At 46.5% G+C, this 15,386-nt stretch overlaps 1 protein-coding gene across 3 annotated transcripts in view; it reads left to right on the top strand.

The window, feature by feature from the left end:
* Fam117a (family with sequence similarity 117 member A) overlaps positions 1 to 15,386 on the top strand; it is a 52,595-nt gene that overhangs the window by 31,682 nt on the left and 5,527 nt on the right. For 2 of the 3 annotated variants that reach the window (XM_042673928.1, XM_042673930.1), the window contains exons 2-6: positions 489 to 658; positions 10,349 to 10,444; positions 12,304 to 12,414; positions 12,825 to 12,959; positions 14,410 to 14,590. In XM_042673928.1, the coding sequence (XP_042529862.1) occupies positions 489 to 658; positions 10,349 to 10,444; positions 12,304 to 12,414; positions 12,825 to 12,959; positions 14,410 to 14,590 (693 nt within the window). The remainder of the gene's footprint in view (positions 1 to 488; positions 659 to 10,348; positions 10,445 to 12,303; positions 12,415 to 12,824; positions 12,960 to 14,409; positions 14,591 to 15,386) is intronic. The other variant, XM_042673929.1, reaches the window with a different exon arrangement.

Here is a 15,386-nt window from a genome sequence, read left to right as displayed (position 1 = left end):
GTTTCCTGGAGTGAACTAGTCCTGAAGGAAATACAAACAATCCTTCAGTTAATTGAGTGAGATTTGTATATAGCAGCCCTGCCATGGATGCTGGCAGGAGGGAAGAGGACAGGAAATAAAAGAGAAGAAAGTTTGGGTTTTGTCCATGTACATAGAGTTCCCTTTTTTATGATGGGAAACAGTGCTACTCTCAGGAAACTGTGAGCAGACTTAGGAGTTCCAGTTTATCGTACACCAGGAACAAGATAGAATACATGTATAAAGTAACCTGTAAGTCCAAACTGAAATGCTATGAGTTGTTCCCAATGATAAAGTTAGGTCAGGAAAGCTTTTGTTAGACTGCATATGTTTTTACAGGCTGCTTCAAATTCTCTCAGGAGGGAAGTAAAGATGTGGCAGCCAGAGGTTTCCTAGGAGAGAGAAAGCTGGCTGCCACATCTCCTTCCTTTATGTTGACGTCAAGGCGTGCCGGCTGTGCTCTCTTTCAGCCAGTGTCCCATGTTCGGTGGCCCCAGAAAAGTCAGTGTATAGGCCTCAGCCACCCCAGGTCCGACGAACATTCTCCCTGGACACCATCCTCACTTCCTACCTTCTGGGCCAGTGGCCACGGGATACCGATGGGGCCTTCACCTGCTGTACCAATGACAAGGCCACCCAGGTAATTCAGCTCTCTCCTAATGGGATCAGGAGGGATTGGGAGGGATGGCTGGGAGGCCTTTGGCCCACCCATCAACTCTCAGTCATCAAGATGACTTGTCCTGGGTTTTGGTTGTACATAGAAGCTTTTGTCACCTGCTGTTTATCAGCTTGTTTTTCTTCGTAAATTTAGATGAAAATGAGTTTGTCTTCCACCTGCCTGGTGGAGGAAAGGCATCAAGCTGCTGGGGTTTTCAGTTTGGCATTCAGAGTTCATGTGTGGATAATCAACAGCTGATTTTGGAATTTAGGTTTAAGAGGAGATTGACCTTGCTAAAATTAAACTAAGGCCCTCATTCATTTGAGTTTGTATTCCCCACACAGCTGGAGGAAATGTCCAGTGAGTATGCTGACCCAGGATAGATCCCAATAGAGGAACAGGAGTAGGAAGCTCTCAGATAATACCTTGCCAACAGCCCTCTCTAGGGTTCCAGGAGACTAGGTTATTCTCTCCCTTCAATATTTGATTTAACTTGCTCTTCTCTTTTAAGAATTTTTTGTTTTTTTGCGGTTTTGGTCATGGGGCTCGAACTCTCAGGGTCTGGGTACTGTCCCGAGTTTCTTTTGCTCAAGGCTAGCCCTTCACCACTTTGAGCTACTTCCAGTTTTCTGATGGTTAGAGGTAAGAGTCTCATGGACTTTCCTGCCCAAGCTGACTTGAACTGTAATCCTCAGATCTTAGCCTCCTGAGTAGCTAGGATCACATGTATGAGCCACCAATGCCAGGCTCACTTAAGAATTCTGAGCTTGGAAGGAATCTTGGACCATCCAGTCCATGTGTTAGTTTTAAGGTAAGATAGTATTAGTCTGAACAAGAAGTCATCTTATTTGTGAAATCACACAAAGATGTTTCTTTTTTGTTTTTTTGGTTGGTCGTGGGGCCTGAACTCGCTATCCCTCAGCTCTTCAGCTCAAGGCTAGCGCTCTACCACTTGAGCCATAGCACCTACTTCCGGCTTTTTCTGCTTATGTGCTGCTGAGGAATCAAACCCAGGGCCTCATACATGCAAGGCGAGCACTCTACCACTGAGCCACCTTCCCAGCCCACAAAGATGTTTCTTAATCTGATTCAGGACTTGACATTTTTAGCAGTTGAGTTGATAAGAGTCAAGGCTCCCTTTTGATGCAATTGAAGCTGACTCCTAAATTGTGCTTGGACAGGTGGAGATAGGAAGGAAAGAACATTGGGCCTCGCCATCAGCCCTCCATTGAACACTGAGTGTAGTGTGCCTGTCCTGCCTACTTTGAGGTCATGGGAAGGCAGGTGATATGTTTCCTACTGCAGTTCACTCTGCCTCCTCTTCTGAGCAAGTCTGTTCCTTCCTTTCCCTCCCTCCCTCCCTCCTCCCTTCCTCTCTTCCTCGCTCCCTCCCTCCCTCTCTCCCTTCTTCCCTCCCTTCCTTCCTTCTTTCCTTCCTTCCTTCCTCTTTCTTTCTCTCTCTCATTTTTCTTTTTTTTAAAATGAGATCCATTTTCAAATGTTATTAATGAGTGTTTGAATGCCTATGCCTGGTCTTAGTATGTTGGAATGAAGAATAAGGAAATGAGGACAAGATTTGGCCTCTGAGTTTAGATTCCAGTTCTGTGAAGGCCAGTGAAGATGCAGCCAAAGGATGAGATGGGGCCAAATGTCTGACAGAATTTAGAGAAGCAAGATTCTCCTGGGAATGCCCCACCTTGAATCAATAGAAATTAAAACAGGAAGTTTAAAACAAGTTAACATTAAGGGCCCTCATTAGCTCTATTAAGGTGAAGGTAGAACACACTGCGGGTAGCAGATGGAGTTCCTGGGAGCCCCAGCACTGTGTTCCCTTGACAAGGCAGGGAAAATAGAAGCCTTTGCTTCTCCGTCCCAGGCTCTGGGAGCACATGCAACTTTTGGCATGACTTTCAGAGGGACTTCTCAAGCTAGATGATGTACCTACTCTAAGAGGGTCTCCTGGAGGAGCAGGGCTTACGGTGGTTTCAGGTGTGTGAACTTAACATCCCACTTTGGCCAAGGCAGGTAGCTTATCTCTAGCTCTGTCATTTCCTGCTACAGCCTTCTAGGAAGCCCCCCAGTCCCTGTCCCTCTCCTCTGTTAGCTCTCTGTCAACCCAAGGCAGGGTTGGCTTCTGACATTCCCTGGCTGGTTGGAAAGGCATAGGCTCTAAGCTGCGTGTTTTTTGCTCAGCCTCCAGCTGCAGGCCAGATCTTTTATATAACAAGTCTGGGCTTCTTGCCACAGCGAGACGGAGGTCAGCGATGCGCCTCCATGGGTCTGGCAAGGCCCAGCCATCCAGCTTTCCTCTTTCCTTGGGATAGACTCCAGCCCTCGAGGAACTCTTAGCAACCTGTCAATATTGTGGCTGCAGGCAGGAGGTGGGAGAATTCTGATCAGTGTAGGCATCCAAACCAAAATATGTGCTCTGCCCATCTTTCATTCCTGGTCTTCTGGGAAATTTCTGCTTCTAGGTTTGGTTTGTTCAGATTCCTGCTTGAGGCCCTGGCCTGGCACAAGCCACCTTCTTGAACCCTGGAACACTGAGAAGGCCTGAGTATCTCTTGCTATCTTCTTAAGTAGCATGTTCCTTCCTTTCTGAGCACTGGGAAATTACCCACAGATAATGGAGATGGAGGAGAGTGTTTAGGGGGATGGAGGGAGTATGAAGAAAGGAGAAACAGCATCTATGGAAGTCCTTGAAAGATTTTGTTGAGATGGAACCCAGGGTACACAAGGGCCTTACCACTGAGATACAGCCCCAGCCCACTGAAAATGGTAAGTATCAAAATGGATGGATTGTAGGCCTCTCCCAGTTGTTGCTATTTGAGTGAGTAGGCTATTCCTCCTGCTTCCTCTGCCTTGTGCCCTTTTCTTGTAGGCACAGCAGTGGAGTAGTTTATTCTTTGCCTTTTCCACTGTAACTGCAGGCACTCATTACTAGTCTTTCATGTGCTCAGATTCCTGCTACCCAAAGCCTACAGCCAGAGTCCACATTAACTCTGGCACTCCCAGAGGCCTACCTTGCAGTGGGGTTAACAGCCATAGTTCTGATAAAGGCTAAGCAGTTTTTCCTCTAGCCCCCATAGAGAAAGGAGGAGCCCTGCCCACTCTTAAGCCAGTTTCAGACCTGGGCAGCAAGCACAGAAAACCTGCCATTAGAGAGCAGGCTTGCTGTGTAGACTTTTCTGTAGGACAGAAGATATAAGAACTTTCAGTTCTTGAGTCTGTCACAGTGTTCCCAAAATCCCAGGGTTCCTTTCTGATTCATGGTTGAAGATCTGAATGGGTATAGTGGGTAGTCTTTAGATACTTTTATGATTTGGTGTGGGGAGCTAGATTAACCACATATTTGAGACAGGGGGAACCGGAAGGGTGTGGATGGTTCTTATTTGAGAACTGGCTAATTGTAGAAAGGAGGAGTCACCGCATGTGGCTGAGCCAGGAGGAACAATGGGAGAGGTGTCCCAGAAGTCAACAAAGTAGATGCAGGGAAGAGTTGGGGCTCAGCAGGAGGTAGACACAGAGCAGGTGGTCAAAGGGTCTAGGAAAAGCCCTGAATGGCATCCCCATTATCTATGGGAGGTAGCTGGGTGACTGGGAGGATGTTTGCTGGATTCCTGGATTTATCCGGATACATTTTTCTCTGTGGCCCACCCTTCCCCCAGGTCAGTAAGTTCCATAGAGTTGGCCACTAAATGCCTTGGGCTGGCACCCTCTAGGGCCTGAGACCAGGCCAGGGCTAGCAATGGCAACACATACTGGTGGCTGTGGTCACCTCTCTCCCTTCTTGCTGTGCAAAGCATTTGAGTCCTGTACTTTTCTGGAGGGAGGAAGTGGGCTCACCACAGCTGGGATGACTGAGCAAAGTTCCCCTGCTGGTCGTTTGCTGCTCATACACTGTGGCACCCCTCAAGCCTTGCTTTCTCCCTAATCTCCAGGTGAGATTGGGGAAGCCTCTGCTATGGAAGTTGGTTTGTTTATTCAAACTTCCTGGAACACCCTGAAAACCAGAGGCAGAATCAGGCCTCACCCCAAAAACCAGACGCAGAAGCAGGTCTGCTGGTTTGGGAGGGCTTCCTATCCCTTCTTTCTTGCCTTCCCTTTTTCCAAGCTTGTGCTGTAACATTCAGTAATGACACATAATTCAGTGTTACCATCACACACTTAAAAAAAAAAATGTTTCTCTTTGTGGTGGGTGAAGGGGCCTGGGCACACTGCCTGTTTTCCAGTGATGACCAGAACCAGTTGTTGAGTATATAGTTTGACAATAGCAGCAAATATCTGAAAATGGGCAATAATGGAAAATCTGAGAGTTGCCTAGCCATTATAAGGCCAGAGATGGTAGCCTTAGCCACCTGCAGCCCAGATCTCAGTGCTGGCCAGCAGACCTCCCCCAACCCCAAGTATTTTCCTGCCTTATTGTTTGTCCAGAGTCCTAAGGGACTGCATTTCAGTTCCTGATAGTTGCTGATCTCTCTAAGGCCAGGCATCATGTTGTCCTTCACCTCCACACAGGTATGTGAGTGGGTTATGCTCCTGGGGCTCAGTCCAGCTCTGCACAGGGAGCTTCTATACTGAAAACAGTGAAGACAAGGACTCTTCCTGCCGCTGGTCACAAGAGTCCAGATAGAAACTTAGATTGATTGGATACTGAGAAAGACATTCCAAGGTGGAAGATTTTCAGTTCCATCCTGCCCTTCCTTCTTACTCTATTGGGCTGCTCTTTGAGCAGGCATTCTACTCCTCCAGTCCCAGTTATCCTTCCATATGTTCCTCTTGGACCTCTGTTCTCGTCAAGGCTTTCTTGGTATAACCATGTCCACTTTGGCACAATGTGAGAGCATCAGCTCCACAGCTGGCTGCTGCCACTCATGGTTAGTAAGCAGTGCTGCTCTTTCCTCAGCTGTTCCTTCTGGCCAGGGTGTGAAATAAGTCTGTTCCAGTGAAAGTCCTTTAGCAAACTGAGCTTTTGGTCTTCTGAACACAAGTGTCCTCTGCTTGATTATCTAGAATAACCACTTACAGTGATACCATGAAGCCTGGCTTGACTGCCAGGGTGACTGCCTGGATGCGAGATCTTCCTTACTTGTGACTTTACTGTACCCCAAGGAGACCTTGATTCAGATCTCTGTTGTGAGACCCAGAAAAGGAGGGTCACAGCTGGGCACTGATGGCTTATGCCTGTAATCCTAGCTACTCAGGAAGCTGAGATCTGAGGATTGTGGTTTGAAGCCAACCCTGGCAGGAAAGTACATAAGACTTTTCTCCAATTAACCACCAGAAAAGTAGAAGTGGCATTGTGGCTCAAAGTAATAGAGCACTAGCCCTGAGCAAAAGAGCTCAGGGACAGCAGCCAGAGTTCAAGCCCCATGACCAACCAAGAAAAAAAGAAAAGTACATGTCCAACAACGACTACTAAAAATGAAGGAAGGAAATCTTTATTCTTTTTTCTTTTCTTTTTTTTTTGGTGGTACTAGGTTTTGAACTCGGAGCCTCATACTCATCAGCTTCCTTGCTTGGCTGGTCTTACCACTTAGGTTGTCATGCCTCCAACTTTGCTTTTTGCTGGTTATTTTGGAGACAGAATCTCACAGATGTTTCTGCCTGGATTGGCTTTGAACTGTAATCCTCTCGATCTCAGCCTCCTGAGTGGTTAGAATAATAGACATGAGTCACTAGCTCAAGGGGGACATTCTTGACACACCCAGTACAGTTTGGAGGAGCTAAAGCCCACATTTATACACATGTTGCTTTAACAATACTCACTGCCAGCATATAAACAACTTCAAATTCAGGCTAACCTGCTCTGTTGTATTCCTGAGGCTTTAAAACAACCGGTTTACCAGTTTACCTTGGTATCCAGTTTGAAACAACAGAAGTTTTTTCCCTTCAAGGTTCTATAAATCAGAAGTCCAAATTCAGTTTCCATGGGCCAAGAACAAGATACTGGCAGAACTGTGTTGTCTCAGGCATCTCTTTATTTTATTTTTTGAGGTAGTCTCTTCCTATGTAGTCCGGGTTGGACTTTCTCTCTTTCTCTCTGCCTCCCAAGTATTGGGGTTATAGTATGCACCACCACACCCAGCTCAGTTGCTCTTGTGAGAGCCTGCTCCTTGCCTCTTCCAGATTCCAGTGGCTGCTGGTATCTTGTGGCCACATCAATGCAGTCTGTTCATCTGTGGTCACACTGCTTTATCCTCTTCCCTCTGCCTGTCCCTCGATCATAAGCACACATATAATAGCATTCAGGACCCAACCAGATAATCCCAGAGTAATCCTCCTTTCTGAAGATCTTGATTCACATTTGCAAAAACTTTGCCATATAAGGTAACATTTATAGGCTTCCAATATTTTGGGGAGGGGTGCGTCCTTTATTCATATTTTTTTTTCCTTTTTTACCCCAGTTACTTAGGAGGATTTAACAGAATATAATTGAAGGCCTGACTGAAGAAAACAAAACTGCTCCCTGATTTTTTATGTCAATTACATTTTCTTTTGCCCCCTGCTTTTGTTTTGGTTGATATTTTACAGTGGACATATATTGTTTTACAATTAGAAGAACTAATATTATTGCTTATGGGGATTTAAAGCACTAGAGACTGCAAAATCCTGAAAAGCATAAAAGAGAAATTAAAAATCACCCACGCTGGGTGCTGGTGCCTCGTGCCTGTAATCCTTAGCAGGCTAAGAACTGAGGATTGTGGTTTGAAGCCAGCCAGGCAGGAAAGTATGAGACTCTTATCTCCTGCCAAAAAGGTGGAAGTAGAGCTGTATCTCAAGTGATAGAACACTAGTCTTGAGCAAAAGAAAAATCTCAGGGACAGTACCCTGGCCCTGAGTTCAAGTCCTAGGTCTGGCACAAAAATTCCAACCATTGTGACACTACTATTTTCAACCTTTCCCACCTACCTACCTCTCCCACTATTCTCCAGCTTCCCTCTACTTCTGTCACCCTGGCAGCTTCATGATTCTCAGACACACAGGACTTGCTGCAGGGTCTTTCTAGTTGCTCTTTGTTTCCTAACCATGTGGCTCCTACCTCACAAGTCCATCTGGCTTACTCCCTCACCTCCTTCCTAGTTTTATCCAATGAGAACTTCCTGGCATTTCAGATTGCATTCCCACTATCCCTTTCTCCTTCGATGGGTTGTGTTTTAGATTTTGCCCTTATCACTGTTTAGAACAAACCTCAGCAGTCAAGGATTTTTGTTGTCTGTGCACTGTTGTATTCCCACCTCCTGGAATTATACTTGGTGCACACATCATACATTCAGTAGATACTCACTGAGTGCATGAATGCTCTACACACCCTGAGCCTATCGGGTGGAAGAGATGGAACAGAGGAACACCCAACACAAGGCAGCCAACTTAAGACACTCTTCCCCGTTGACATGGCTGGGAATAGATACAGAGCATAGCATCTTAGATGACTCCAAACCCTCACCCCAGGCTTGGAGGTCAAGGGTGAAGGCAGAAAAGGAAATGAATTTGCTTGGGCAAGACAAAGAATCTGAGGTAAAGGAAGAGATAGTAATATAGTAATACCTATAGGTAGGGGTGAGTGTTGAGACAAAACAGTGATTGTTGGGTGTTGGTGGATCATGCCTGTAATCTTTGCTACTGAGGAGGTTGAGATCTTAGGATCAAGGTTCAAAGTCAGCTCAGGCAGGCAACCAACTCTTATCTCTGATTAACCAGCAAAAATTAAACAAAAACAAAAAACCAGAACTGGAGGCTTGACTGGTAGAGCCCTAGCTAGGAGTTAAAAACTCCCAGCTAGAGTGTGAAGCCCTGAATTCAGGCACTAGTGCCAGCACACAGAAAAAGAAAAGAAAAATATCAAACAAATAATGACTTTAGAGAACATCGAGTCAGAATGCTCCATAGTTGGAAAATGTTACTGAGCAGAGAAAGGTGGAGTAAAATGGATTGCTAGAGGAGATTTTCCAACAGCTCTGGTTTTCATATCTTTTCTGAACTCCCATGCCAGCCAACAGGTCTCCTTCCACCCCCTCACATATACTGAAAGAAAGAAGTTGAAGAGTTTGAAGAGATGTTTATCAATAGCCAATGACAGCCTCAGCTAGCTGTTTCTTCCCCATCTCACTGCTCACTGATAAGCACAGCATCTTCCTGGATGAAGGGAAATAGCATCATGGTTTTGCCACCCTTCCAGGATAACAGGCTCTGTGACCCTCAGAGCTTTGCTGGTAGAAATGGTAATCTATGGATTTGGCTTTAGTGTCTTGGGAAGGGAAGATAACCAGGTATGTGGTGGCCTGGTCCTAGTGACTGGAAGGAGAGATGGGCATGCTCCCTTTCAGCATAAAAGGCAGCAGCCTCTTCTGAGACTCTGATGTTTGCTTTAGAAAGACCAGCCTTTGAAAGAACACCAGCTGCTTGGTTTCTAGAGACTGAGAGCCAGTGTCCTCTGAGGACTCTGGGCTGCAGAACATGCTGGCGGCCCTTTTCTAATGTAGGGGGTTGCATCTCAGGATGTGCTCCCTAGTGATGCCAGCATCAGGACACAGAAGTTGAGACCATCATCCCTCACTGGCTGTGTTGTACAGTTAGGCTCTAAAGGTCCTGGTCATGGACAGCTGGGGGCAGGAAGAGCCAGAGGCTCAGCCTACAGTGGCTCCTCTCCACACAGCTGTTGCACACAGCCTGCTCTCACAACTGGCTTAGATACCCCACAAGCTCCTCTCAGCAGCTGTTGGGTGGTGAGTAGTTGTGTTTTCTTGATGCCCCCCTTCTGTGTGCAGCAGCTCTCAGGGGAGGTCAGCAGATCTCTTGGAGGAGATGGTTCCCAGGCCCTCATGTCTTTGGCAGCATGTGCACAGAACATAAAAGAGGAACAGGCCTTGGGCCTCTCTTGGAATGAAGTAGGATTTGATTGTAAGGAGGGATATGGACCTCTTTGACTTCATGCTTAGAGCCAATAACTTCCTCCCTTGGTGGTGGTGTGGCTCAGAAAGTGAGCCCTCTACCCCTGACTTGGGGTCCCTTGTTTTCATGCAGCAGAGGAGGAAAGGTGGCGAATGAAAAGCTCTTTTGGAGGACTGGGAAGGCCGAGGAGGAGAAGGAGGGAGAGTTAGTAGGAGGAGAAAAAGGAGGATGAGGATGTAGAATGGTAAAGATAAGCCAGAGGGTCAGAACTCAGAACAGAGGACAGAATTCTGGCTCCCTCCTTTCCAAAAATGTCTCTTCCCTGCTCATTCAGGAGGACTTTGAGGCTCTCACATTCATACTGTATGTAGGAAAAGATAAAGCTTGAGGCACCGTGCTTAGACTTCCAGGCACCTAGCTGTGCTGCACACATGGAGTATGAGAAAGATGTAGAGTTCCCTATGTCATGCTCTTTTGCAGCTGGTTGATGGAGGAGAGACAGTACCTGGTCCACCCCTGGGGAGCTATAAAACCTGTATGAAAGCCATAAAAGATAAAAGAGGAGGGCAGCACTATTAGGCCATCAGAAAGGCTTCCTGGAGGATGTAGGCTGGGGTGGTTCTGCCTAGAAGGCATTCTGCAGGCTGGGCGTGTACAGCTAGTTGATGAGCAGGTGCAAGACAACTTCACAGGCCACAGCCTTGACACAGGAAAGCATGTCCGCTTCCCTGACCTATTGCAAAGCTGCTCTCTCTTTCCCTCTTACTGTTTCCCCTGCAGACACCCCTGTCCTGGCAAGAGCCGGAATGTGAGCAGATCAGCTCCTCCACCCACAAGCGCTCAGCATCCTGGGGTAGCACAGACCACCGAAAAGAGGTAACTTACCCTCTTGCCTCTCTTTTCTGTCCCCTGGCACCATGCAGTACCTCTGCCCCAGAGGGCAACCCTATTTCTCACCTCCTTTGCCTCCACCCAGCCTTGTCCTGAGCAGCACTGACTCCTAGCCTCCTAATAACCTTGGTTTAGGAGCCCAAAGCCTCCTGCTAGTGAAGGGCTGAGCCTATAGCTCTGATGCCTTCCTGTGTCATTCTCACTTTAAGGTTGGATTTGGATAAGGGGTTCAAAAACTAAAGCAAGATAGGAAATAATTTCCTGGGACTCAAGAGTCCCCAACCTCATTTACTACTTCTTTTTTTTTTTTTTTTCTGGTCCTGGGGTTTGAACTCAGGGCCTGGGCACTATCCCTAAGCTTCTTTTACTCAAGGCTAGTGCTTTGCCACTTCAGCTACAGCACCACTTCTGACTGTTTATTGAAGATAAGAGTCTCAGGTATGACTGCCTGGGCTGGCTTTGAACTGCATTCTCAGCCTCCTGAGTAGCTACGATTATAGGTGTGAACCCCTGGCACCCCGCCCCAGCATTATTTATTTATTTATTTATTGCCAGTTCTGGGTCTTGAACTCAGGGCCTGAGCACTGTCCTGGAGTCTCTTTGGCTCAAGGCTAGCACTCTACCACTTGAGTCACAGCACCATTTCTGGCTTTTTCTGTGTATGTGGTACTGAGGAATCGAACCCAGGGTTTCATGCGTGCTAGGCAAGCACTCTACCACTAAGCCACATTCTCAGCCTTCTAACATTATTTTTAATAGAAGACAAAAGTTAGTTTGTGTTCCTTAATGCTTTGTCTTTGGTCCTCCGGCTGCCTCAGAATGGGTCAAGATATTGAGGTTGAGTAGAAAAAAAAGAAAAAAAATAGGATGAAATTCCAAAGGTTCTCAAACTATCACTTGTTCACATGTTACAAGGTACCTCTTAGACAGGGTCTGCTTGCTAGTACTTATCCTCAATGCCTGCAGGAAAGGAAGTTTCTGAGAACAGTGAGAAAACATGAAGTGAATGCATTGCAAGTTTAAGGATAACATGAAATTTATAAATATTTAACATTTTCAGAATCAGGATAAACAAGCAAGTTATTCATACTAAAGATACAAAGTCAAGGTATAGTTGAGCCACAGTGACAATTCTAAAAGTATTTTCTCCTTGGCTGTTATCCCAAAGTTTGCAGCTATGGGCAGCGGATCTGATTTCTGAATTCCATTTTTGCTCCCATTTATGTAATTCTGCATCCCTGAGTATTTGCCAGTGGATGGCAGGAAAGTCCAGAATTACAGATGGGACAGTGATAATATTTGAAAATGTTAATGATATTTTCTAATTGTTACAGGGTCAAGACAAAATGTGGTATTCCTCTAGAGAGCTTGTCTTTTCATGGTATGGTCTATTGTAAAATGGGAGAATATATTTCCATCTTTCCTGGTCTCAGGCCTTTGGGATAATCAAGAATGTCCTTTAAGGAATGAGCTACTTTTGACATTCACAACCACTAACTTCTTTTGCTCTTAGCAGAATAGCATTCCACTTCTTTGTAATCTGTGACAGACAAAATGGTTCCAGCATTGTGTATTTTTACTTAGATGGAGACAGATCCATTTCAGGAATATGTGGTACTTCAAGAAAAATCAAAGAGTCTAATTATCCAGCTTGTCTGAGGACCTGATCTTCACAAGTTTCAATACTACTGGTCTCTTCCAAAATGGAAGAGTAACTTCCCACTCTTTGTATGTGTCTCTGCTGGCTGTTGGGGGCGGGAGGGACATACTTGAGAGCAAAGACCCTGTGCTTTTCTTCTCCGCTTCATTTCCTCTCCCCTCTGTCTCTGTCTCTCCACTGCCAGATCACCAAATTGAAGCAACAATTGCAGAGGACGAAGCTGAGCCGCAGTGGGAGGGAGAAGGAACGGGGTTCTCCCATCCAAGGGGACCATGCTGTGCGGGGATCGGTGAGAGTATGTGTTGCCATCCACTGGCTCCTTTCTGTTGTCCTCCAGTGCAGGCCTCCTGCTGAGCAGAATTCTCTCTGCTCTTGCAAAACTGAGCCCTACCATTGTATGCTTTGGTGGCCAAATGGGTGGCCACATGAGGTTTTAGTCCAAAAATGGACTTGCCTGGTCTTCTTGCTATTGTGAATACCTCTTCCCCACCCCCATCCCTGTGCAAGTGAGGCAATGACTGTAAAAGCACATTCTAGACCTCTGACAGCTCTGGTTTCTAGAGAAAACTCCACTGGAATGGGCCTATTGCAATCTGTAGCTGTCACTAAATCATGAGTGGGCATGACCATCATCCCCTGGTCAGAACTGAGAACTGGATGGGACGTGTTAGATTTCATGCAATTCTTGCATTTGCCTCTCCTCAGATGGCCTCTCCTAGCTTCTCCTCAGGATCCCCTGTCTTGCGACTTAGCCCCTGTCTGCACAAGAGCCTAGAAGGACTCAACCAAGAGCTGGAGGAGGTGTTTGTGAAGGAGCAGGGTGAAGAGGAGCTTCTGAGAGTGAGTGTGGCCATGTCCAGAGTACACCAATGGGCTCATGCCATCTCTACCTGGTGACACATATTTCTCCTTCATGCACAGTTGCCATGGGAGCCTTCTCCCTGCCCCCTCCAGGGCGGAATTAAATGCTACTTTTTCTGCAGTCTCAGGCACATTTTCATACTGACACAGTACAATTCAGGAATGCCAGTTGAGCAGTATTTTTTGTGTGTATGCTGCTACTAGGGCTTGAACTCAGAACCTAAGTGCTGTTCCTTAGCTTTTATGCTCAAGGCTAGTGCTCTACCACTTGAGCCACAGCTCCACTTCTGGCTTTTTTTCTGGTTAGTGGGAGATTAGAGTATCATGGACTTTCCTGCCCAGGCTGACTTCAAACCTTAATCTTCAGATCTCAGCCTCTTGAGTAGCTAGGATTTCAGGCATGAGCCTGTGTGTGTGTGTGTGTGTGTGTGTGTGTGTGTGTGTGTGTGTGTGTGTGTGTGTGTGTGTGTGTGTGTGTGTGTGTGTGTGTGTGTGTGTGTGTGTGTGTGTGTGTGTGTGTGTGTGTGTGTGTGTGTGTGTGTCCAGAACTTGAACTCAGCCTTGTGCTTGCTAGAGCAGGTGCTCTACTCCTAAGACGTGTGCCCAGCCTTTTTTACTTCAGTGACTTTTCAGGTAGAGTCTCTCACTTTTCAGATAGGACCAGCCTTAGACTATTCTCCTACTCTGCTTCTTGCGGAATTAGGAGTACAAGTATGCACCACCGTGCACAGCTTGTGAGCATCTCACTAGCTTTTTGCCCCAGCTGACCTCAAACCACACTCCTTTATCTACCTTTATCAAGTAGCTAGGGGTACGGTCATGAACCACTGCACCTGGATCCAGTATTAATATAATTCTAATGGGCATATGCTTCATGTATGATTTACCTCTGGTTGAGTTTTAAATTGGATACATGCAGAATTTCATATATACTCAAACATGCATGAGCTAGGGAGTCCAAGTGTGGAGTGTTTAAAAAAGGAGAGCGGCAGGTATTTAATCCATGGCAACTATCTGCTGCTTGTCCTGCAGTGGCTCACAGAATGTACTGTGTCCTGGCGCCTTGCCTCTACTATGTCCCACTGCATTTATCACTCAGCATTTTATTCTAGAGTGCAGCACACAAGAGTCCTTGACATTGTGAGGCTCATAGCCTGGTGAGGTGACACATTGGTCACACCCCACATATAAACAAATGATTATTCCTGCTATGAAGGAAAAGAATAAAGTGCCGTGGGAGGAACAGGTGTGTGTCTCCTAGAGTGAACAAGGTCAGAAAGGGAAATGTCTTAGGGAAACGGTGTACTGTTGTCATTGTGTAATATGAATACAGGCTGACAGGAAGGGCACAGGGAGTACTTTGGGGTTAACTGCAGTGCCGCAGGCCTGAGAAGGCCTAGACTGATTGTCTCCCCTCCTTCCCCATCAGATTCTTGAAGTCCCTGATGGGCACCGGGCACCAGCTCCTCTGCAGAGGGACAGCTGCGATCATCCTCTCCTCCTCCTGGAGCCAGGCAACCTTGCCAGTTCTCCCTCCACAGCCCTGGCATCCCCCCAGCCTTCTGGGCAGGCTAGTCTTGAGGAGCTGACATCCTTCCCCAGTGACAAAGGTAAGCCGAGGAGCTGAAGTAGCAGGGGGCTGGCTTCAAGCTACAGGAGGTGCTTCACTCTCTTTTCCTTCCAAGCAGCCTCAGGTCCAGCATTATGACTTCTGAGCCAACTAGACTATCTATGAGTCATCTACACTCTGTCCTCTGTGCCAAAAATAATAATGGTGCTTTTCAGCACATTCTGATTTGTGGCTTATAAAGTCTCTGCACCTATACTTTTACTTAATCTTCAGTAGAATCCAGAAAAGCAGTCCTCCCATCCTGGTCTTATGACTAACATGGAAAGCCAGGACATCTCTGTTCAGGTGTCCCCGCTACTCATTTCCTAGCAAGGGGCTTCAAGGCAGTTATAAATGATATAAAGTAGGAGAAGGTATCTCTTGCCCAGCATCCCTCAGATGGACCCAGGCTGACACTTGAACTGACTCCAAATCTACTTCCTCCTGCACCCCAGCTCTTCACAGACAGGTTAATACAGGGATCCCTGTTGTCCACACTGTCTGATGTGAGGTTCCCAGCAAGTCTACATGGTAGGTTGGTAAAGGGCATGATCTAACACTACACATAAGTAAATAGAGCATAGTGTAAGGAGGAATAAATGTGATGTAAATACACATAAAGATAAAGTCAATATTTGAAACTTAGGAAAGTTCATTCATGGTATGGAAAGTGAGAGAAATTTTATCCTCTGAGTGGGGTTGAGTCAAGGTTGCTTCTTGGAGTTGGTACAGGAGGAGCATTCTCCACAAGGAGGGCTAGGCTTTCCAGACTGTGGCCAGAAGGCAGCTGGGGTATT

This window comes from Dipodomys spectabilis, unplaced genomic scaffold (assembly GCF_019054845.1).
Source record: "Dipodomys spectabilis isolate Male_0828 unplaced genomic scaffold, ASM1905484v1 ptg000018l, whole genome shotgun sequence".
NCBI lineage: Eukaryota > Metazoa > Chordata > Mammalia > Rodentia > Heteromyidae > Dipodomys > Dipodomys spectabilis.
The sequence above is the reverse complement of the archived record's forward strand: the minus strand, read 5'-3'. Positions and strand labels throughout refer to the sequence as shown.